A 26112-nucleotide genomic window follows, 5' to 3' on the forward strand; every position below is an offset into this window, starting at 1 on the left:
TGAGCATGCTTCGGCCATTATTCACTTATGCTGCCCCTCCTGAAACTGTTCTTTCCAGTCACGTCTCTCCCACAAAATGACACCGCAAGACTGGGAAGAAGGAAGCAGGCTCAGGTACCAAGTGGCCAAACAAATGGGAGTTCCCATTCTAAAGCTTCAGCACTTACCTCTGAATGACTGTGAGGCAGGTGAGCACGTACAATACCTGAGCTCATTACCACAAGCAAAGAAGAAAAAGCATAGCAGGAAAGAAGGCAAGGATTGAATTAGCTTTTTTTTTCTTTTATAGTCCATCAATAGCTGTCTTCTAATAAGCATTTCACAGCCCACTAAAAGACTTCCTTAAAAAATAATAAATTCCCATTGTAATTAAATACATTCAAGTTGTTTCTCACTGTATTACTCGGACTTGTGTATTTCTACATGTAAGTATACGTATTACATACATACTTTTCTGCAACAAGCCAGTTAGCCTCCCTAGTCAGTTTGTCAGAAAGGACAGTTCTGAGTGTAGATTTTGTACAAAAAGCATCACTTTCCCTAACCAAGGAGCTCTGCATTGTCATCTTGATCAATTCTTAGTTCTACCTTATATTCTTCCCCCTTTTAGGCTCACCTTTTCCTCCTGCTACCACTACAAATGTATTTTAATATCCTACAGCCAGAAAGCCTTTCCAATTTTTCATTATTTCCCTTTCCCTGAATTGCCAACCATTGTTGATAATCTCTAGGATTTTACTATCTTCCTGCCTTCCAATCTCTGCTATCATGCAACCAATTTGTGAAGTTATAAATACCAAGTTAGAGCAAGCAGGTGAAAAACACAAAGTAGGCAACCTTAGTCATGTTCATGAATGAGAGAAACTGGTACGTAGCAAAGCAGTTAACTGTCATTGTGGATGATGACACGAGTGAATGCAATAACAGCAACAGGTTTGTGAGTATTCATTAGGGAATGGCAGAGCACAAATGAAGTACTTTGAAATGGTGCTTACAGAAGAACAAACTTTCTTTAGAGCAAGATAGAACTATTAATAAGCTTCTTGCTATAAAGCAGTTTTTGAAGCAAATGAGCTTATTGGAGAAAGACTGCAGACATCAAGATTACAAGTTAAAAGCTCCCACACTGGACATTAAGTAAACAAGACGACCAGGAAACCAAAACCACATGGAAGTCAGCCAATGCCAAACACGGAATAGCTAATAATGGGAAGAGAACAGAATATTGTCAAATTCAGAAGCTGGAAACATAAATTAGAACAAACGAAAAAAATACATAGTGGTGAAGTAATATCAGTGAACAGATTAGGAGAAAGATGATATGAAAAGAGCCATATGAGCTACAGCTGTATTTGAAAAACTAGTATCTGCAAGGCAAAATATTTTGGTATCAATGGAAACCAGAACAACTGTTGATGTTATGGTATATGGATCTCAATGCTAGAATATGAAAAAAACTGATTAAAAAATAGCAGAGATGAGATATCTGAGAGGAACATTAAGGGATTCAAAAAAGCAAAACAGAAAAACATCACGACAATACAAAAATCTTCTGTTTCATTGTTGCTGAACGGTAAGAGAAAGAGACTAGCAAAAGCATTGAATTCTGAGCTTATTCTCAGACTGGGCACAGCTTCTACTTGTGCTCGTCTTTTGCTTTTCTTTCTATTGCCCTGCACTATCTTTTCTAGAAGATGGTCATTTCCCTTTCAACTTTCTTCAGAGACTCCAAAGGAATCTCTTCTCCCCTTTCTCTACTTTATACCTCACCTATAGATGATCCAATTTACAAAAGAAGAAATCAACTTTTCTACAAACTTTAGGTTGACAACTCGGATTTTTTTCCTCACGCATCACTGTTTTTCTGACCAAGCTAGTGTCTCAATAGATCTGACACCTCCACATGGGTGTTTAGCCATCAGCTTAAGTTCAGCATCGACCAAACACAACACACCATCCTAAACCCTTCTCTCCATTTCTAGAAGATATCATTTTCTGCCATCATACCCTTAACTGCAGTGTTACTTTTCATTCAGGCAGATGTGAGGGAACTAGATGTGACACAATTTAAAGCCTGAAAATGTTACCTGCATAGCATTTGCAAGATTCCTCCTCTTCCCTCTGTGCACAGAACTGATGCTCCTGTCCAGTTCATCCTTATCACTGTGTTCTGACTATTGCTCTGTCTCCAGCCTTGGCATGTTCCATCTCAATTCACCGTTTTCCTTTTAAAATATAACACTAAAGAACACTTTAGTAGGATGTTCCAAAGACATGACCATTTTTCTGTTTATCCACTTATCTTTCCCTCCACTCCCTAGACAAACTGCTTGTCTTCCCCTTCAAGGCCTTCTTTGGTTTATTTCTGTCTTCATGTTAAATCAAAATATTGACTTTCATTTCACATATCACTCTCGGATTTTTCAGAATTCCTTTGTAATCTCACTCAAAATGCCTGTTATGCATAGAAAAGCATAGATTTTATTCAAAATTCCTCTTGAAGTTTTTGTTGAGAACAGCGATTTGACAACTGGTGTGCTATGACAATTATTTCACAATTCTGACCAGTAATATGCCATTATTTCTTTGCTGTCTTGTTCACGTGATGCCTACATTTTTAGAATGGCCTCAAGAGAGACTTCATCTACCTAAATACTACTGTAATACAAATAATATACAATGGAAAAATATTAAATCTGATACACATAGAAATGGTTCTAAATCAGTGACCACAACGAAGTTGAATTACATATATTTACACACATGCATACATACAATGATCAAGTCATACCAAAATGAAATTGTTATGTACAGCAACATTTGTATTTTTTCTTTAGACACTCCATTACTACATACAATGAAATTCACATAAAATGAGAGAAAGGCATTTGTAGGTGTGCTTTAATTACTACTCGAGCTGTATCTTCAGCAGCACTATTGCAGCATTTTCCAGAACATGACACCTTGTAACAAAGCATCCCTCAAGCATAGCTGGAACACTAGGTTAGTGTTTATGTGCAGCGCAAGTGTCTCCAGGACAGTAACAGGAAAGCTAGAGATAGAGAAACAGTGGATGGGAGGATGCCACCAAGTATGTACTTCACAAGAATACAGAATCAAAACTCATTCTTCTCTCTCAAAAAATACACACATTTAATGTTGGTCTTTTAATTCTAAGAAAAAAGCAATTCCAAAAATACAAACTGAACATCAGAGTCAAGTCAGCCACCATAATAAAATGAAACAATGACATTCACAATAGTTAAGTCTATGGACAGCTTAAGTTTGGCAAATATTTTCTCTGTCCCCCCCCCTTCCCCCCCAAGTCCCCAAGTACATTCCAATATTTATCTTTAAGTGAAGCATTACGAAAAATACTGCTGGTGTTCAGTTAGAATTAAAGGACTTGGATAAAGTGAAACAATAAAGACAGATACAGATGGTGTGAGTAAGGTTACAAAGGCTTTACATTTTGCATTATCCCAAGATATAAACATTCAAAAATTAACATGAAGTTGCTGTGTTATCAAAATATTGCAGCTATAGGCAAGGCAACATTAAATTAATAGCTGAGGGTGTGAGAAAAAAACCACACATTTTAGTGAAGGTAAACAGAAGTGGCAGGGTTTTTTTTTTATTTTTTTTTAAAATAAAATTTAGTTTTTAATTAGCATTTTTTATAAAGCTAATATTCCCCAGCCAGCCATAAACCAAGCACAAGATAAAAAGCTTTCTCTGCTTCCTTTGGCTATAAGGTGACAGAAGAAAAAAATAAAAAAAAAAAATCACCTTTTCAAGATGTTCAAGATGAGCAGAAAAAGTCAAATAATCAAGTAATGGAATAAGTAAGTACTAACCCAGGCAGTACACTTTAAACCACTCTGTCATTTGTAAATGTTACATAATTTTATTTTGGTGGTAAACTGTAAGCATGTAAGAAAACTAACCTTATGCAGTACAGTGAATAACCACCAAAGTAAAAATATTCTTCTGTTTACTCTTTGGCTAAAACCCCCTCAAAAGTAGCAGACAAAGAAAAAACATCTAATACTGGCAAGAGACTGACTTTATTTTCCCTAAAAACAAATTAAATAAACTTACCAATTTAAAACTTGGTACATTTTATAAAAACAAAAAGAGGTAATGTTGTAATAAAATCAGTAATGTTACTTCAAATGGCAACAAACTGTTTGTTGACCCTGTGCAATAATACACTTTGTTCATACTACATTTATCAAAATATGACTGTTTCTACAGATATGAGGAATCTTGTGTGACTCCTGTCAACTTAGTTTATAACTGGGACACAAAATTTACAATCAGTGTGCCACAATAACTTTCAAATTGTTATTTCTAGTAGAGTTAATTTCAAAACGTTCAGATCCTGCATTATTTTTTAACAGTTAATGCACATGGAAAATAATGGAATATATTACCTAGAGCACATGAACATCAATGACTGCACCCATTGCCAGAACACGCTGCACTGGTTTGACTCTTCCTTAGTACATAGAAAGCAACAGCACCCAATAAGCCTGAGAAGAAATGCTGCTGTGTAAATACTGGCAACTATTCCTGAAAAAAGTATTATGGGATGTATTCTCAGAAGCTGCCCGATCCCATAATTTGTATTGCATAGGTCACAATCACACATATATATACACGCACAAGTATGTGTGTGCATATATACATATGTATATACGCACACACATGCGCACACGCACACACACAAAGAATATATTAAGAAGACAATGAAGTCTGGTCACAGAGCAATTTACAGGCTCAATATATTTTTTCTTTTTTTTTTTTTTTTTTACACTTTGTTTGAAAGAAAACTTCAGTATTTTACAGTCTTCAGTAGGCATTATATACACTGCACTTATGAAATCTAGAAAGTATTGAAATAGAAATACATTTCTGCAAACATTTGGGTAAGAAAACAAACCAAAATTTTTCAAAGATTTGTGCTATCTACATAATATTTTCTCTAAATCACAATAACTGTATCCATGGAATGTTCTCTAGAAAATGTCTTTTTTTTTTTTTTTAAAACACCATGCACATTTATAAGCAATTGTAACCCAAAATATCCCAACCTAAAACAATCTAACAATGTTCAGATTAAAAAATTTAAGTTTCAGATCAGATTTTAAAAAGATAAGTCTTTATCACAAGAGCTGTAATGATAACAATTACATGTTAAGGCTAAACTGGTTTTGTTTTGTTTTTAGAAACACATTTAAAGACACGTTTCTCTCGTGGCTCTGCATTATGAACTGTACTTACAGATGACAGTGCAGTGAACATAATGTTCAGTCCTACAGTCAGGATGCAGTCGCTCCTTCCCACTCCACAAGATACTGCACCTTTCCATCAAGTGTCACCCGACGAGCCAAAACACGGTATTTTTCCCCACAAGCTATTCTACCTGCTGCACCAAAATAACTAGTAATCGAGTTCTTTAGATGATTGAGCTGTAACTCCTGATCTGCTAAGTTGTTAAGTATCTCTGTATTGAGTTCATCATACTGGTAATCTTCCTTGCTCTCATCATCTTTTACAATTTCTGAATTTTGAGTCTGGAGTGCTTTTCGTGGAAAGCGACCTCTTCTTCTCAAATGTGGTATTGCAGCAGGCCAAGTTCTTCCTGTACGAGTCCTTTTTCTCGAGTCAGATAAACTATTAAAAAAACCAAACAAACAGCATTAACTCCAAGGAACTTGTTCAAAATGTATGCTTTATCATCGGTTATTTCCATGCAACTCATATCATAACTTCTTTGCTCTATTTTTCACTGATAAAAACACTTGTTGCCTATAGATAGATGACTATAAACATGGCACTTGCAAAATAAAGATTTCTTACATAAGGAGAATTGTACTAATTTAACAAAACGTCAGAAAGGTTAGCTAAATGATATTAACTTATGCCTAGGTATGTTAAGAGCACTATTTTGATACAGCTTAATCCCATTCTTAAGCAAATAAAAACTGTCTTCAGAGAAGTCTGCACCAAATGTACTTAAATTTGCAAATTAAAAATACAGCTTTATCACACAGGTAGGCCTCAATTACAAAAGCTATACTATAAGAGTTTGAGATTTGATGTTAGTTAAGACTGTAAATGAGAAATGAATTTATGCATAGTTTTTTTCAAGCTGAATTTATCTCAATAAATTAAAACTCTGAAATATGAAAGAAGATACTGCAAAATCTATTCTACATCACTACTTTCTATAGAACACACGACTTTTCTAAAGATGTATTGTATGTGGCCAGAAAAATATGTATATCCAAAACTCTCAGATTTGTATCTGTTAATGAAAAAAGAAGGTTTGACATTATCCAAGAATAAACCATCATCCAAATATTAAGTATCCAAGATATAAATCCTTATGTAAAAACCTACATCTATAATTTGCACATATTAAAACATGTTTGGTAAAGTCCTAAATTAAATGGTATGTGAACTTTGATGTTCAAGACTCCTATGTAACAAACTGAGGAAAAAAAGCACATCTTTTTAACATTAAAAAAAGAATGGGATAAAGGGCAGAAATACAAAACAGTGACTTAAGTCCTTAGGCAACAATTTCAGAAGTCTGTAAGTTAAACATGAGTTTTTGAAGACAGACTATTTGTAGCAGTAATGCACACAAAAATGACTCATGAAAGCACTTGATAGCATGAACCAGAAAGAGAGGAGACAAAAATAAGTAGACTGAGGATCCATGTACCTCAATAAAAGACAAATTTATGTTTGCTGAACTTGAGAGGGGGAAAAGTTCAAGTAACAATTTATTTGCAGAAAAGTTGATTGTAGTTAATAATTTATTTATGAAGACTGTGCCAAAAATTTTTCATGCTCTATTGACTGTAGAAAATCACAGCATACTTACTATTCTTTAACATGAATACACAAACCTACAAAAACAAAAGCTGCTAAAATTAATTCAGGGTACACATCAGGTCTTTTGTGGCCTTTATTAGAAAACTAAGCTCAGGAAGTGTTTATGCAGTTTTATTCTTTTCAGTAAATGTAATTTAACTACGTATTTACATCAACAAAGAGTAGTTAGTGAGCACAAAAAAACCCTCACCTTGCGTGTTGTAAGCAGAATCAATAAAGACTAGTTTTCTTCTGTCCTATTTCTTTAGATTTCCCCATGCAATTTATAGTTCTACTCTGAGTCGCAGTTGCTCATTACTCCAAATCCCAGTGAATTACACATCCTCAGTGTTATACCCCTTTGCAATATCCTCAGTTCTTCTCTATTTATTCTCCCACCAATTCTGCAATACCCTTACCTCCATTTCACATCTACTATGGCTGCCTCACAACTTAAGTCAACCTCCTACCTTATCTTCTACCTTTGTGTTGCCAAAGCTTCAACTAAAAAAGAACCACAACAAAACAGCACTGGCAATGACTAGGCCACAGACGATTAGAAAATTGTCTGCCTTTCTGTAAGTGTGGGTTGCTGGTTTGGGTCTCTCTCATCCAAGCATCTATCTTCATTAATCTTGTTAGACTGTAATTTCTTTGGAACTACCTGAATCAGATTTCATGGAAGTTAGCCAAAAGGTTCAGAACTGACTGGAAGTACAACAGAACCTCAGGTTTTAAGAAACCAGACTTAGAACACTAGACGTCATGCTTTGGCAAGATATCTCTTGTAGGATCCTTGCAACTTCTGTTTATTAAGGGTGAAGTATTGCTGAACCAATTGTTTCCCATCCCTCCTTTCAGAAAATTTTATTAAAATTAATATATTGCAAATCTTAATCTTTATACCAGATAGAGTAATTGAATAATTACCTATAATGTCTGGAAATGCTAGATGAGGTAGTTTCTTTCATACTGGCAGCACCTGTGGATTCCACATCTGAGGTATTGGATGAATGTGCAGTTCCATCAGATTTCCTGATGTGCAAGATAACAGGGTTGCCATGTAATGAAAATAATCTTGTATTAAAAAATAAGCTAACATTTCAGAAGCAGATAAATGACACGGTATTACAGTATTTTACAGGGATTTTTTTTAAGATTTCTTTTTTTTAATTTACCCAACAGTGCAGGGTAATTCCAAGGCTGGGTTCTCTATCACTGGAACTGGTTCATTATCCTAAGGAAGAAGGGGAAAAAAAAAAAAAAATTACTTCAAATTAAGTTTTAATTGCTGTATAAATTTTGTTTGAGGGTGAATGGGGGAACATCATGATTCAGATTAACTGGTTATGTTTTTCTTCAAAAGTGATAATCCAGTTAGAGGGAAAAGGAGGTGGGGGGGAAATATCCAAAACCTTACCAGAGGAGACGACTCTGGAGTTTTGTGAATCATTTTTCTTGTATAGGGACCAGGTGGACGACCTACTGATTTTTTTTTCCCCTTTCTTTCTATACCATTACTTAATTCCATAGAAGAAAATTTATATTTTGTTCTGTATTATTGAAGATAATTTTCATTGAATACATGTTTTCCTTTGGCAATGAATATACGATTAGATGTCATTGCTAAAACATTGCGCTAAATGAGGTTATTCTGGTAAATCAAAATTGTCAGGTAAAGTTATATATTTTTGCCTCTAGCATAGCAAACAGATAGAAGATCTTTCTAGTGACATTACTGATTCCCTAACATTGAAGAGGAATGAACAAGTGTTAAATGTTGTTTATTCATATGATCACACTTGGTAAAACATGGCACATTTACTAATACAAGTTACAACTTCACGTCATACTTCCTATTTAGAATTCTAGTTAGATTATTGCATAAGAGCACCAAAAAGGCAAGAGATTTTGTTTCCCAAATGGCAGCAAAGTTGGAATATTTTCTATTGTTCTTACTGCTAAATTTGATGGGGTTTTTTTTTGAAGGATCCTAAATAGAAAGCTAATTAAATTCATTCAAAGACCTTGTTCTCACAAATAGTCCACCTTTACAGTTATTTAAAAAAAATACATTATACAATGAAAAGGCCTGTTTTGTAGGCACCAAAAATATACCTAAAGTAGCCCTGATTTACCACAACATTGCTAGAATGACTGGGTTACTTTACCTCACATCAGGGATTGGTTTAGATGACTTTCTGCCTTTAATTTTGAACTCATGCGAAGTTCCTTCTGGTTCTTTCTCAGCCTTTAAAGCAGCATTTGGTGGCACAGGAGGAACACGAATTCTCAAGCCAAACAAATGCTTCTTTTTCTTTATTTCTTTTCCAGACATAAACCTAGATGATTTTAAATTAATTGTTAAAATTCTGACCCCAGGGAAAGCAACTTTTAAAATCACAGTGTACATGCAGAACAAAACTATGCAAATCAGAATATTCGTTCTAATGCTGTTTTATTCCCTTCTTTCTCCTAACACAATCCTCACTCTCAAATACAGAATGTAAAGTGGATAGAGGATGAAAGTTAAAACAATTTTTTTCTCATGATCTGGGTTCCACACAAATAGTTATGCAATGTTATAGTTTGAGATAGAAACAGTATTTAAAATTTAAGTGTTATTTCCAGCCAAAGTGATTATCAGATAGTCTTCAGTCTCCTTTGCTCAGTCTGTAATCTACATCAGATTAAATAGGCAAACAACATTTAAAACAAAAAGTATCAGTAACTTACATGGTCTTGTAATCATTTAATGCCTCCAGTACATGCTCATATCTTTCAGATTTTGGTGTATCTGCCAGCTGTGAAGTATTAAGAAATCATTTAACTTGTTGAATTCTTTAGTAATAGAAAGATTCCAGTTACTTTGAGCTACTGTAACTACAGATTTAGATGTGAAGTACATTTATGAAGTATTAGGTGTGGAAACTACCTAACCCCAAAGGATATTAATCATTATCCCATATATTCTGTGATTTACATCCACAGAATTCATGCCAGGATCAAGCCCAGGCCAAAGAATTTGAGTTTCACTTGTAAGAAGTGCAAGAAAAATATCTCAAAGAATTTTACTATACTCAACATAATAGTAGCTTGCCCTCCCAAGACTGCTAACAAGAATTCTTCTGTGGCATTATGTACTCCCAAATTAATTGAGATTGCAAGCAGAAGGTAATTATATTGACACAAGAACTTAGTTATTTTATTGGTGATCATTTTAACCAAAATCCTGCCACAGGACCTAATTCCCATTTTTGCCAACATTACTCAACATGATATAAAAAAATGGAAGAGGCCCAGAAAAGTTATTTGAGCTTTAAAATAAAAAAAAAAAAGTAAATCCATTTTCATGCCCCATTTGCTAAGACCCAGTCTAACCACCCTTCTTGCACCAAAGCCTGAAGTAGCTAGTCCCTATCAAGCTACCAAAACATGGAATCTTCTCTCTGAAAAATTGCACTTATGAATTAGAGACATAAAGCAGAATAAGTATGGCGGTGACTATGAAGAAGTGGACACAACATTTATGTAATAGAATTTTAAATAAGATTATTTTTATATTTAAAATAAGATTATTTTTATATTTAGACAGCTATTTTTAAATTCCAGTTGCCATGCCAAAATGTTCCAGAACGTATATCCAATTGTCTCTGCAGTAAATTTATCTTTACAGAGTTGACAGTTTATAAGTTTCACTATTAGTATGAATACTACAGAGCAGACTGTACAACATTTGCAGCTCAAAAAAACCCCAAACCACCTTCAAATACTTTCTAAAGAATACAATTCTGACTAAACAGGATGGATAGAAATGCTCAAAGGATTAAATGTGCTAACAGCTAAATAAATGAGTAAATATACTCAAAACCCAACCTTTTAATACAATTTTGGGCAAGCTTCATAGTCAGTCTACCTGCCTACCAAAGTTAAAGGACATATTCAACCAATTTTAGCCAAAGAAAGTCACAACTGTTTTTATACATCTTTACCATATGCATTCAGTACAATCCATTGCTATCCAGAGGTCTTGCAACTCCGCAGCACTTAACTATAGAAAACTGCCATATATTATTGCATCCTAAATAATAACATGCTAACAATTACTGGCTTAGGAGGTGTGGATAATTCACCATTTACTCCTATCGCACCTATGGCTAAAAAAACCTTTTCCTCTTATTCAATTATGAGCAGCTAGAAAAAGTAAACCAAAGTGTCATTTTTAACAGCTAAGAATATTACAAAAATCATAAAATCATTATATTGTACATGTTATTCTTTCTGTAACTAATTTCTGTTTAATAAAGAAACCAGACTAACTAAAGTAGTAAAATACATTTGCCTCATTTTTCAAGACACAATTTTTCCCAACTTAGCGAGAGACATTTAGAACCTTTTCAGAATAAAGTCTTGAAAATTTCCTCAACATAGCTTTTATGCATTTATTCAAAATCTACCCCTTCAAAAATGTAGTCTTCAGACTTAAAAGAAGTAGTTTCCTTGAAGGTGTAGAAATATTAAGGAATTGAAAGTACCACTTAAAGAGGTTTTGGATCTCCCCTCTCCTTCCTCCCCCTTAGTTATGCGTTTTTCACATAGATTGAGCATGGATGGATTGAAAGCGGAAAGGAGGAAGAGCACAATAAGGACTGTAGCCTTTCAACTTCTTCAAAATGGCATGTGTGCTCCAAGTCAATGGCAGCTAGATAGCTCCACTCTCCTCATCCACACCACAGCCGCTCTGACCGGCCATTCTGATATGAAATTATGTTAAATCTAAAGAAAATTATATTATGTGAAGTAAACAAACATTAATTTCTTTTACATTTCCCTCAATACTAAGAAAAACAAAAGTAAAAATTAAACACCATTTACGTATTTGTTAAACTGCAGTAAGACAGCCAGAACATTTCATTCTATTGAAAAGATGGTGTGAGAATCACCATATTTGTGCAGCCTTTTTTTTTTTTTTTACTTAAAGCTTAAGACTTGATATGACAGAATCATTGACTTGATATGACTTAGCTAAGAGATACCGTACATCCCAAAGTAAACAAGATGTCTATTCATAATAACACTAATCATCATTTTTAGTAATGCTGGAGTGTTTGCTTGTCTTTCTATTGACACTCATAGTCTAAACATATGTACGTTAAACTATTTTCCATTATTTATGGAAAGTAGTTACTCATTTAAACCAAGAACATACATTTGATTCTCAAATTATGTCTGCTAGTAAAAATGGATTAAGATGTATGAATTTACTGAAAAGAAGTATAAAAGTAGGATGTGCTCATGGTAAGAAAGTTTCAAACCAGTTATATGCCACCTGTACTAAAAAGCTTCAAAACCCTAAACAATTCTCATGCACGAAAGAAGCGCATACTCTACTAGCAGTATGCCAATTTGAATTTAGACATAAGTTTTGCATCCAACCTTACATGCAGAAACAAATATCTACACTGTTCCTCTCAGTTAAATATGAAGTCAGCCTGCTTGGAGAAATGGATTTCCTTTAACAGCTGGAAAAACAACTAGTATAGTAGTGAACTAAAACCAAGATGCCTTGACAAGTAGCAGAATCAGACTGGAAAAGGATCAAAACAATCTTTAGACCTGGACACAAACTGATCACCCCCAAGTTTAGAAGAGGGAGGAAAGAGGAAATGTTTGCGTACAATAATTCGTTATGTGTTACACCTTAGAGACTTTGAAGATGTCTTCATATGCAATACACTCTGTATTCAGTTCTACATTTAGATTTTCTCGTCTGTGCACATGAAAATATCAAAGAACTATGAAGCAATTATAAAATGAAAGAAAAGCAATATACATATATGCAACAGAATAAATAGTTGAGTATAAATAAAGTTGCCATGCAAATAATAAAATAATAGTTACATGGACCACTTGAGAAATTTTACAGCTCAGAAAAACATTATACCACTTTAAAAGTATTCTATTTCTGCAAGGAAATTAAAGATGGTCTCCTCATTATTTGGGATTATCAGATTTTAAGGTAATAAAGAATTTAACACCCAGAAATAAAACAGTTCATAAGTCACTAACTTTCAGGACATATGCATGCACTGTGAGGAAAAACAAGAAAGTATACCAATTACTTACCTCACCAGGATGCAATCTATCCCAGTTTTCATTAATGTAGGCCATGAGTTCAAGCTCCGAATCAAAGTATTTCTTCTTATGAATAACACTTAGGTTGTAAAGGCATAGATGTGCTATATCTACCCTAGAATTCAGAAATATTTGAATTAAAAAAAAGTCTTTTTCTTCCAATTGCTTTTCTTTGAAATAATTTATGAGAAAAGATATTAGCACGATATAGTTAGAGGAACACATAATACAACTTAAAACACTCGATCCAGAGAACATCATGAAGTCTCCTGTCATTTCTCTTCCTCAAGTGATTCCTTCTGCTTTGAATCTTACTTTCATCTCTGCCTCATCTCATTGTCATGATGTTCTTTTAAACTCCAAAACTGGTCTAAACCATGGGATATTTAACTAAGTCCTATCAATTCTGAATTCATGCAAGTATTTTGGTGAATTAACATTTAACAAGGTAATTTCCACCATATACTTGTTAGCACATATATACACTGAATTGGATGTAACTTCTAATACAGGTTAGTTCAAAGATTTCAAACTACAACCAACCATTAAGTTTCATCAAGGAAACTATTATAAAATGTGTCAAGATGTGTACTCTAGTACTCACTACATTTGGCTTATCTAATGGCAGGATCCTAAACCTGCAAAAAAGACTTTGTTCGGATATCTCAATCTTCACATATACAACAGGTGAGTAGTTGCTTGCTACTTCACTGAACAATCCCAGGAATAAATCCCAAGAGCATACAATTGCAATATATCTCTACATTTAAGAATAAACGTTGAAGGCAAAGTTGTCCCTGTTCATACAAGCAGTAAGAACAACTCGGGAAACAACTCAAGACAGCAAGTGGATTTCCTTTTTTGCAAGGAGAATCAAAATACCAAAAAGAAAAGAAAAGCATGTATTCAACTCACACACACACCCCTTTTTTTTAATTCATACTTACCATCTCAAGGGTAAACGTTTGAGGTATTCTGGTCCAGAACTGCAAACTGAGCAAATGAACGTATAAAACCTAAAAATATATACATACGTGTATGTACATGTGTCTGGGTGGTGGGTGTCTGTATACACACACACACACTTTCTCAATGTTTTAACACTCTAGTTATGAAAAAATGAAAGTTAAGCAGGCTAGAAACCCAGCCATATGATATTTGAAAGCCCCTTTGCTCTCCAGCTTCCTTTATCAACTTCCACAATCTGTGCTGGTACCTACCGGGCCAGATACAAGGTACTTCTTCAATCTTACCCTGGTACCACTGTTTCATACTCCCTAAGAAAGTCCCTCAACCTATGACTGTATCAGTGAAGATGCTCTGTAATGTCCCCACTCCGTTTGCTCAAATGCAGAAACCTGTGCACCAGTGTAAGCATGCACTTAAAGGACCCATGCATTCCTGGGTCCTAACTCAGTTCCTTCATACAAACATTCCAGCACAACCAACAGCTAAAAGAAAGTATAATAGATAATGAATGAGATACTCCTCGATTCCCTTCTCCAGCTTTCTCATCTGCTCCAACTGCTCCAAGCACCTCTTAAAAATGAAAGTGCAGACCAGCGCTCTTTTTCATTTCCTTTTGTCCCGACTCACCACACATGAATGGAGGATGTACAGAGTTCCCCTCAGTCTAACTATCCTTCCAGCTTTCTTCAGTTCCCTATACTGTTAGTACAGGGAACTACTACTGCACACACATACCCTGACAACCTATGTTGAAGCATGGTGCCTGTTGCATACAAGAGATTAGTCACCTACACTGTGAACTTGAAAGCCCTTATCTAACTTAGAGGCCCACTAAAGTGGTCTGCTTTAAAGCTTCCAATCTCCCAGTAGCCAGGACCTATAGCATAATGGACTTCCACACAAAGTGAAGTCAGTAACAGTCTGAATTTAACTATCCATTGGTTACCTCTCCACCACCCCACCATCCTTCATTGAATTGAGATGAAGAACTGCATTTTCCTGGCACCTGATCACATGCTTTATTTTGTATAGTCTTCTACACAAAACTCACAACAGTATTTTCCCAAAATGGGGTATTAAAGATGCTTTAATAAAAGCTCACATGTGAGATTCCCTCCACGTTTTAAATAAAGACAACCATAAAGTACAGCTTAAGTTTCTTACCTGTCACCAAAAAGCATTGGCTTTTGGAGGCACTGCACGCAAGCCTCATGAAACCACTGCTTACATTTGCAGCACTGCAACATCTTTAGATACCAGCTTCACCAACAGAAAGAAAAACAAGATGTTAAAGAAGTTACTGAAAATTGTTTTTCATTACGTCTAAATTAAATAGCAAGGGATCTTCTGACCCAAACTGATTTTCACAGTTTTTAAAACAAACAGTCATCTGTAGGGATACTTCAGTAACACTGAGTTGCATAACGAATCTTTACTAGAAAAGAGTGACTAAGAATAATAAAAGATAGTCTAGTAAAAGGATGAATGAAGTTATTAAATGAAGAAAATAAAAATTTAATTTCCTCTGACAACCACCTTTTAATTCTCAACAGCAAGAATTCAGTAACTCCATATAAGCTCCTTCTCACATACCAGATTAGCTTCCTTGTTATTTTCCAAAGCACAGCACAGCCGCATTAAGTCACAAACATTTGTTCTGAGGATTCAACTACCTGAATCCTCAAAATGAACCTCATAGTTTACACTTCCCCACCCCCCTTTTTCCGCTTATCCCTTGAGAAAAGGAACCATGCAAAATTGAAGGCAATGTTTATCCAACTCTGCAAAGTTCTCAAACCAGAGCTCTGTCCTGTGAGTATAAACTCATAAGCTTCGCTTCTTTGTGGAACTCTTGATTTGCCTTGACTTCAAGTCTTCAGTGCTATTTTATTCATTCATTCATCCATGCAGTCACCAGAGTATTTATCTCTACCTGCTTAAGAAGTCCTGTTCTTTCCTTTTTTGTAAGAAAGGACCAGCAGAGGACTCTAATGCCATAAGAGGAAAAAAAGTCTTTCCACCACCAATAACTGCAATCCAGGGTATGATGTTATGGTAGAATCAGACAGCTGTCTATTCCAACAAAATTTAATAAACTAATCTCTAGATATATTTATATTTGTGACTAATGACAGCTGAGTTAACATCAGAAAAACACTGCCTAGAATTGCCAGAAGATCAAACAACTCCATCCAATCTCAACACATTAACAGTAGCAATGCAAAATAATACATTCTTGCTTGTTGTAGAATGGACTGTTATGTGATGATCACATGACAAAATTAAAACAAAGCAAAAGATCTGATGGGAGAAGGAAAGCCATTAATAATGTATTTCCCACGAGACATTAAAAAACATATAAAATTCAAAATTCCACTTTGCATTGAGTTTAATACCTATGCACAACAGAAACTAACAAGTTCACAAGTAAAAGTCTCCAGGATCAGGGCCAAAGTTTGCAGCTGCATTAGGAAGAAGAGTTCTTATGTATTATTTGTTTACTTACTCTCCAGGTCCTCCACAATAGCAGTAACACTGCTGGACATTGGTTTTATGACCTGCATCCCACTCAAGGTCTGTTGCATTATATGGTAATGTTTGTTTCATGACTTGCAGTGCTTTGGCATTTGGTCCTTTCTTAAGCGCACCACCCCTCTGGGCCAAAACAAATACATTAGTTTACAAAAACAGTAATGCATTTCTGAAACTTTCAAATCCTTTAACTTGAAAGTTATGAATATTTCTCTATAATCAAGTAGAATACTTTCACCTGTATTTATGTTTTAATACTAGCATATTTGTTTAAAAATAAATTGAAAGCCAAATGTCATCTATTTCAAAAATCAATTCCCAACATATAAAACTTCCATTCAGATCAAAGTTAACAAGAAATCACTGAAAAAAGAAAATGCTATTTATTTTTTTGTTTCAACTTCAAAAACAAAGTATGCATGCAATATGGGATGTATTAAGAAATGTTTTTCTGGAAACATACCTTTGTTGTTGTTGCAAAAACACACTGTCGACAGAGCCATTTATCATCTGAATCAATCACGCTTGAATCAATATTTGGTGTGTGACACAGCTGATGATAACCTGTATAAAAAATGATCAACCAAAGCGTTATTAAAATGGCAAAAGAAGCTTACACAGAATTAACTATATATAATTTTAATGCAGCTATAAGGCATTATCCATCATTAAGTGCCAAAAATCTGATCAAAAAGATTGGTACCACATTCGAAAGTCTTAAATTTTCTTAGTGGAAAAAATAAACTTTACTTACAGAACAGGGGTTAGTCACTTTAAGATGGATTATCATTATTCACTGAGCTCTTAATAGCCACTAAGGGCTATAAAATCTAAGATCAGCTGAGCAGTCAGTCATAGCCAGGCAAACATTCTCCTTCATAAAACAAATCAAAACGTCTTTTAAAGTGCAGTAAATAGAAAAAATCTTGTTACCTTGCCCACATTTATCACATATAACCATTTCATTCGGTGCTTCTGAATACTCTTCCTGACATATTGTACAGACCATTTCCCCACTTTCAGTGGCTCCTAGACAAAGATGAAAGTGTGATTTTTTTTTTTTTTTTCAGATTACATCTGCAGTTGGAATGGTTACCACGCACATGGCTTTTTTCATAATTTCAGTTACAGATCCATGCATTGTAGAAACATACTGTTACAGAGCCTAACTTCCTAACAAAAATAAAGTCAGACATTTTGTACAGACTGTATGTGTTACAAATATTTATATCACTTATCATAGGCTATTGGATATTTATAGACTATATATTGCCTATTTACTGTGCAGTCGATGGTTCCTTAATATCAACAATAAAAATTAAATAACTGAATAAAGAATGTAAATGCAGGCTGAGAAATATGTATAAAAATCCTATCTGGACAACTGATAGATACGTTTTGTATTTACAGTAGTTTGTGCTTCTTTTCATGTAAATATATGCACAATTTGGTGCATATCTTTTTGACAGATCTGCCCAAGGTGCTTTAATATTAAACTCCAACACTCTTCTGAAATATGTTATTACTTCTTAAAAATATCTGCAAGCATACAAAAGCACACAGTAACAGTAGAAGTAAGAAAAAAGCTAGTTTGCAAACTGGAAGCAAAACTACATCTTGCTCCAATTATACCACGTCAACGCAAAAATCTGAACTAAAGTACAAGTTACTTAATCTACATGTTATCACACATGCATTAAAGTTTAACAGTTATGATAAATGAATCAAAGATCATAAACTAGTACTATACAGAAGCACAACAGCAGTATTTTAAAAGCTTCTCAGAAATAAAGCAGTTGATTTTTTTTGCTATTATGAATACAAAGCTTCTCCTATTAGCAGATAAAGTGTTTAGTTTAAACACCAAGAATCAGCAAGCGCCAGACCAGATTTCCATTGCCTTTATACGATGAGGAAATTGTAAGTGATTTTCGGAAGAAATTGTCACTGAAATTGTCATCTGTGCTTCGTTAGCGTTACATTATCAAGATACTAGTTACTCCCCAAATATCTGAAAAATCAAAGCTAATATACAATAGATGTTTCACTTGATAATTGCACATTTCTTTATATCACATGAATACTCCAAAATCTGTAATGGTTTCTTATGTACAACAGTTATGGTGTTACTTTTAACTGTGAAAACTCCATTCAAACCTAGGATTTTCCAGTCTTTGGTTTCTTTCCACGTCATGTTGTTTCAACTGAAAACAATAGGAGGACATAAACTCGGTGTAAATTAGGGCCTGGAGTTTTCTGTTAAGACAGAGTATTATACTCTATCCCCATCCAAATAAACTCAAGTGTGATTATTTTTAGAAGTGTTCTCCCCTCCCTGCACATAGTTATGTGAAAACAAAAAAACAAAACACAAAAGTAACTGCAATGATAAAGAGTTGTTTGAAAATATTTTTTTTCTTTCTTTTCTTTTTTTTTTTTTTTTTTTTTTTTTTCAATTTGCCTAATTCATGATCCTGGGTCACATTAAAATATATCACTCTTTAGGATACAAGAATATAATGTAATAATTTATTGTAACAGATATAGTAATCTAAACAAATAAAATACCAGACAATAACTACTTCACTGAAGTTCTTGCCTGTTTGTATGTCCTTCCAGAGAACCCAGGATTTGGAACTGTCTTCAAATATAATGAAGCAGTTCTGTTTCAGTTTGTTTATCTAAAAAACAAAAATACAGTGGAAGCCATGAGTAAAAGGACTAAACAGAAGAATTTATTTGATACTGAGACAGTAATATTGTAATATTTAACCAACATGTGATGCTGTAAGACTCCAGTGAAGTTAAATTGTTTACCTTTTTGATAGTTCCAAGATAAAACAAGCCATCTGACCATCTAGCTAGGACATCCTGACCTTCTTCAAATTTACACAGTGGCTTTTTGGCTTTCTGTCCATCACGTAACGACAGCTTGGTCAGAGATGCTGAGGTCTTATGGCTTCGACGTAGAGGAGACCGCTTATGGACCAGTGAATTACCCACCGCTGTAGAGTCTCTAAAGAAAAGAAAGCAAGAGAAAAGGTGAGCAGAATGAATTTAAAGTAAGAAACCATATACTTTAAATATTAATATGATTCACAGCTAGAACTCACTTAGCTAACTCCAGAACTTCAGGTAACTAAAAACCTGGTCATGTTTTCAGACTTTACACACCTTTAGTAGCAGTGCCTCTGCTACTATAAGAGTCTACAAAATTTGAAAGAGAAGTTTGTATAAAGAAAAGTTTTCTACGAAATCAACTAATGTAAATGAGAATGGGGAGACACAAACTTTCCAGCTCAGAGACTCTTCATAAAATAACCAGAAGCATCAAAGAATGCATCAAAAACATTCAATACAGGATTACTTATGCAAAACGTCAGTCACTCAAGTCACTGACAGTTTTCTAAAATTCTAAGGAAGCTAAAAAGGTCCTAAGCCATTTCTAACTACATTACCTTGGTAGGGAGAGTAACAATCGACAATTAAACATGGTAATCAGCAGTTAGTTTCTCAGAATTTAAAAAAAAAAAAAAAAAAAAGAAAGAAAAAAACCACACACAAATGTTACATAGGGGGAGGAAAAAAGAAAGAAACCAGGTTCAGCACCATGCTAACTCAAGGTCTATACTAACTCAGGTACCTCCAACACAGCATCATGCTTTGCCACTAAGCATAGCTATAGAGGTTTCCAGCACAGGAAGAATTTCTACATGTTAAGTTTCTAATGTAAAATAAGTTTTCCTCTCTGTTAGAATCAGAGAGGAAAAGAATAAGGAAGGTTGCAAGAACTTTTGTTTTTCCTTTCTTCACACATGAAACTCAAAATTATAAGTTACTTGAATCAATAATCATTTTTTCTTCATACAATATTCCAAATATATATAAATATAGCCTATTTATATATAGAAGTATATGTAAGTGTGAATATGCTTTTATGTCAGACTAGCTATCAAACACTACACTCCAAGTAAAGGAATATAGAAAATTATACAATAGGACCAGATAATGCACAAGGAAGAATCTTCATAAGTAACAGGCAGCATTTGAGACTAAAGAGCAAAGTTTCATCTCGCTCAGGATAGCTTAGGTACATTATCAGCACCAGAAACATTTTAATTAATCACAAAGCACCAACAAAACCAGTAAATGAATCGGTGTCCTATATAGCTTGATGAGAATTACTATTCAGATGTTAGAGAAGTTACTCTAAAGTTTCAAAGAGAAGAGAATCCCTTCTCCCTAAGAAGTTTACTGTTTACACTCAATATGAAAATAAAACTAGAATTATAATGGCTTAAAACATCAAAAATATGCAAAAATGCAAAAGTTAATATTCTGGAGAGCAATCAACATTTTTTTTGTACTAAACAGTTTAAACCAAGAAAGTTAGACAGAAGAAAATTAGACAGCTGTTTTAAGCATATTTATAATCAGTGTAAGTCTAAACAATGACATGACAGTAAGAGCAGCCATAATGGGCCAGACAAGTGTTCCACCTAGCCCAATAACTCTGGCACCCTCATGCACAACTGGGTCACCAGTTTAAATCCTGCCTGACCCCAAATACAAAACTATTCAGACAGGTGACCAGGGAAGACCAGAGGAACGGACAAAACAGAATAGCACTCCTCTCCCAAATATTCTCTAGGTCTTCTACAGGCTGTGGATCCAAAGATCTCAAGCACTAGTGTCTTTAGTTTTTTCAGTCCTTAATGGAATTTTCTTCTGCAAGTTTTCCTATATGTTTTGTTGACCCTGTAAAGCAGCACTTCTTTTGGCTTGTTTCACAGCTGGCACCTTGTCACTTCATTTGACACCCTTCATCACTGCATCAGAAAATTAAACTGTCATTTTCCATCTTCTCCCTTCACACCCCAGTAACGATGTTTAGACCCACCCAGCCATATTTCCCAGATAAAGAATCCTACCAATTCTGCTGCTTCTCAGGTGAAAGCTGTTTAGAGTCACCACTGCTTTTCCCCAGTTCTACTCTAACATCTGACAACTGGGACAGGATGCATGCAGCATTTGAAATAAGTTTACAATAACAGGGTAATAGCATGGCAGACCAGGCCATTTTTTATTCTTTGCTCTTTTCCAACTAATAACATTTGTAGCCTTTCCCCCCACCCCACTGCAATCAGGCATTGAGTTAAAAATTTCAAAGAATAGTCTGGAGCAGTTAGAATGAGAACCTGCAGTTTCCAACCATTGTTTCTCTTCCCACTTTTTGCACCAGATTTCATTTGCCACTTCATTATACAGCCACTCAGTAGCTTGAAGTCCTTCCACGCTTTCTACATTATTCTGAATAACCTCATACCCTTAGAATATTTCGTCATTTAAGCTTACCATCTTTTGTACATCACTCCAAGATTTTGCCCCTTATCTTGTACAGTAGCTTAAATTTTTGCAAGGGCCTCTGAAGCAGGGCCCCAACCCTTAACACTTGTTGAAACCACATTCTCCTCTCTCCTTTGTATCTGTACAACCATTTACATACCCAAGTACCAAACAGGCTCAGAAACAAATGTGTCTGAAGTCAGCCAGTCAAGAGAGGAAAAAGAGGTTTTACCTTCATTAGTTCCCCAGACCTTTCTGACTGCTTGCTTTGTGCTAAGTTGGACGTGTGTGCAATGTTCAAAGGCTAGGCAAGGCTTGATCAAAACAGCCTAGAAATAGTTGTGAAACTATGACCTGGTCTCAGCCAATAATTCTTTTCTTGAAAAGGACTCATCATTACAAAGTAAAGTATTTAGATATTTCAAATTACATCTATGAAGTTGATTTAGCATATTAAACATGTCAATAAGTTGCCATCTGTAGTTCGAAGCACCTAGAGCAATTTCACTAGTGCACCTTGAAACAGTTTAACAAGTGTTTTGACAGGACTGCTCTCTTCTAGAGGTTCAAAGATTTTCTTTCCAGCTTTTTATCTGGTTTGATTTAAGAGACTAGAGAAAGCAGCTAAAAGGCAGGAATGGTGGCTCTTCTTTTCCAGTACTTGAAAAAAGGCGTGAAAGATCTTGTACAGAATAAACAAAAAGACACAATCTATTCATTTATTATACATAATCCAGTACAGATTTCCATTTTAAAAAAACAACTATTTTTATGAGTTTTATATTAAAAAAATCTTCAAAAGCATGTGACATTCTTTTAAGTACAAAAGTTTGTCCCATAACTCCATTCAAATTATAAAAAAAAATGTGTTGTGCATCATTTTCTGGCACAAAGCACTTAAATGAGTCTATACATTGACTTACACAACTGCCTAAATTCACAATAGCTACTTCAGACACTGAAGGATCTTGACACACAATAAAGGTCTGAGCCAATAAAGCAGACACTTCTCCATTGTCCACGTTGCTCTCTTTGTGGGAGATAGCACTGCTGAAGTGATGACTAAACAGCTCATGAAGTAGCTCCTGCTGTGGCAGTTTATGGTTTATCTAACACATAGACTGAAAACAGGGTTAGTTATCACAATAGGCTGACACTTGGAGCTAGCTTAACAGTTGCTTTCCACATGGATTAGAAGTTCCTCTTCAGGGAAACATTCCCTCAATGTTTTTGATAGAGATTAAGTGGAAAGAGCTACTGTTTTAACAAGTTGACTTTAATTAGCAAGCCATAAGTTACTTAAAGTAGGTGTCTCTGAAGTGCCTTCTGGAAACACTGCACACAAGAAATTCAGTGCAGATCAGCATAAAAAAACCCTACATGCCTAAAATGTTAGTAACTTTCTTGTCTGTCTTGCCACGGCTCTCTCCACTATAGTGGAGTACCAAAAAGTCACACCAACCATTAAAATAAAGTTTCTGTCAGAAGTTAAGTAAAAACGCAAACTAAGGTTAACTTCTTGCTCACCAATTTTGAAATTAATTTAAAAGGTTCCACATTTACCAGAAACTTGCTTTCAAGTCTTCCCTAAAGTTAGCTCCATAGCACCTTCCTACCATACCATTTAAAGGTTAGTAATTTTGTTGGTAACTGTAAGTAACAATTTCCCCATCTTAAAAACTTCTCGTTGCAAAATATCCAACAGATGTCTTGTTTTTCAGAAAAACTTATCCAATATAAAAATCTGCTTTATCTCATTTAACTTGCACAACTAAGCTACACTGCATGTCATACAGCATGTCCAACCTACCTTAGCTTTACATCCTTTACTCAATACTGAATATGTTGTGGCTGTATTCTTATGCAAGCACTTAAAATGCAAAGAAAGTACTTACGCACCTATACAGTCTTTCAGAAGTTAGTGGGGGAAGTCAGTAAAATGTGTCTGCATGTTGAAATACATTTCAAAATAGAAGTGCACTTTCACCATTTCTTGAGTAGTTGATCTCGTGAAGTACTGAAAATGGTCATTGATTTTTCACCTCTGGGTCCAGATCACAACCATAGATATTCTCAAGCAAGACAGGCAGAAGACCTTCTATTCAGCTACTTAATGAATTAGTTTATAATATGCTGTAGCAGCAGGAGACAGCTGTCAGTTCTTTGCCAACAGGAACGGCAAACTCCCTCTGAAGGTCTGTTACCTAAAGCAGTCTGATTTGTAAACCATGACAACTCACTATGAATAGCATTGTATTTATCAAAAATCTAAATTAGATTTCTGTTAGTTTTGACTTGTTTGTAACTCTTTCTAACCTCTTTATCAGAGGTTAGAAAATTTCAATGTTCGTTTGGTGCCTCTGGCTCCTGTATCTCCACAGCAATCCTACAGAAGGAAAAAGCGGAAAAGTTAGGGAAAAAGACGTGAAGAGGCTGGAGGATTAAAAAGACTGAGCACTCTCCCTCTTGTTTCCAAGCGCCTTTTTCCTCAGCAGCACTGCCAGGTTAAGGTCATTCATACTCCTGTACTACTTCAGTTGTAGCAACTGCTGTGAAACAACTCCTGTTAAGAAAAACTCCCTTGACAGAGTCATTTTTTCAGCCGAGTTCTCTGATTTGTTTCACAGAATGGTTTGTCAGCACAACAGAACAAATGCAAACAAGCAACTTTGGGACACAAACTCCCTCCAACTGGCACTGCCAGACTGCATGACTGAACTACAGTTTCATTGACAATCCATGCAATTTCAGGAAATTTCTTCCAGAAGGGCTGTGTGATTCACAAGTACCACAACAGTAACAGATAACTACCCTATGAGTACAGATAGTTTTTGGAAGCCAATTTAAAGATACTAATTTTAACAATTAAGTGCCCAAAGCATATTAAAAGAACATTTTAATCCACTGAGACAACTCATAAAAGTGGGACCTACAGATAGTTCATTTATTTGCAGTAAATACAAATCACACTGAAGGGAAGATGAGTTTAGAGACCCCAGCAGACTTAGCAGAAGGGAATTCAGACTAGAAATCACACACACAGAGCACCCTACTAAGATCCTGAACCCGAGTTGTCTATCTCAAAACCGGAAAATATGGTATCACACAGGAGAGGAAGATCTAGTAAAAGAACTTATGATAACTAGAGACAATCAGTTTACGTTCTGAAAGTGTGATATTACTGCTGATTAATCGCAACTGTTGTGAAGTTACAGACAAACTACACTTTTATTAAACTTCAAAGAAAACTGAACTATGAAGAAGGATTGTGAAATACCAGCAGCCTGTTCTGCTCTCCTTAAAGCAGGACAGTTAACACCTCACAGGGAATGGGGGGATGGAGGTCTAGCAAAGGCTCAGAACACACAAAACTGAAGGCAGTTTCACACATCCAGTACAGCAGCTTGCTCCCCTCCCACCAGCTCTGGATTGGCAAGCTGACTTTTCTCCATAAGCTTTCTATTCAGTTTTCTTTCCCTTAATATAGATTAATTTTCTGATATTTTAAACACATTAAAGCACCTCACAGAAAGGTCTGGTGACTAGACAAGCCACGTAAGCAGCAAGCGCTCACAGCCAGAAGGCAGCAGAAAAGGGAAATAAATCTTTTCTGAAAGCCACAATCTTAGCTGGTTTACCCAGCACCTCATAACCAAGCCCAAGCCATGCTTCCAACATAGCTGCTAACCTGTGACTGGGATCCAGTACATGTTAGCAGCCAGAGAGATGCTGGATCCCAGCCACATGTTTCTTCCCATCTTCCTTGCATCTTCTCTGCCATTTATGAGATCTCATGCCAAACATTATCTGTTCACTGTGTCAACCACACCTCCCTCCCCCAAATAAAAAGATTCTGCTGAGCCAAGACAGACAGACTTAACAGGATACTTCCTCTGCCCCAACCCAGGCCAAAACTTAGGATCAGTCCGATTCAAAAAACAAAAAGTTCACTTTGCTTTTCGTAATGGCAACTTTCTTGCAACAGTCACTGTTCCAATTATACATGAACAGGCTATTATATTAGTAAACTGCCATTAGTTTATTTCAAGCAGAGGATCCAGTACAAATCTAGATTACAGTCTATCCTTTTACACTACTTCATGTAGCCAAATGAATATTGAGCTTCCAATGTGCCATGTCATAGAACATCTACAAGATATACTTTGAGCTCCTTATCTTTACACTATTTTGTATTCTGGTACAATCAAAAGCCTAAGCCACATCACCAACTGTACAGAAGAA

The 26112-nt window shown here is 35.3% G+C and overlaps 1 protein-coding gene across 2 annotated transcripts; it reads right to left on the bottom strand.

The window, feature by feature from the left end:
- Nucleotides 1-5049: 5049 nt before the first annotated feature.
- On the bottom strand, nt 5050-17553 carry MTF2 (metal response element binding transcription factor 2). Of its 2 annotated transcripts, XM_009290465.2 has the most exons (12): nt 17458-17553; nt 16988-17088; nt 16499-16647; nt 15157-15252; nt 13971-14039; nt 13015-13138; nt 9625-9692; nt 9060-9230; nt 8309-8441; nt 8067-8125; nt 7819-7923; nt 5050-5679 (listed from the first exon to the last, which is right to left on the bottom strand). In XM_009290465.2, the coding sequence occupies exons 1-12, from the start codon at nt 17531-17533 to the stop codon at nt 5325-5327; spliced, it is 1506 nt and encodes a 501-aa protein (XP_009288740.1). In that variant the 5' UTR covers nt 17534-17553; the 3' UTR covers nt 5050-5324. The 2 variants fall into 2 exon arrangements, with proteins under 2 accessions (XP_009288740.1, XP_009288741.1); XM_009290466.2 differs by lacking the exon at nt 9060-9230.
- Nucleotides 17554-26112: the final 8559 nt, after the last annotated feature.

Source organism: Aptenodytes forsteri, unplaced genomic scaffold, assembly GCF_000699145.1.
Source record: "Aptenodytes forsteri isolate BGI_AS27 unplaced genomic scaffold, ASM69914v1 Scaffold237, whole genome shotgun sequence".
Taxonomy (NCBI): Eukaryota; Metazoa; Chordata; class Aves; order Sphenisciformes; family Spheniscidae; genus Aptenodytes; species Aptenodytes forsteri.

Coding starts and splice junctions, on each gene's coding strand:
- MTF2 (XM_009290465.2), bottom strand. CDS start 17,533: ATGGTCTGTACAATATGTCAGGAAGAGTATTCAGAAGCACCGAATGAA. Junction 17,089..17,457: donor ATGTGATAAATGTGGGCAAG/GTAACAAGATTT, acceptor TTTTTTATACAG/GTTATCATCAGCTGTGTCAC. Junction 8,442..9,059: donor AAACCAATCCCTGATGTGAG/GTAAAGTAACCC, acceptor TCAATAATACAG/AACAAAATATAAATTTTCTT.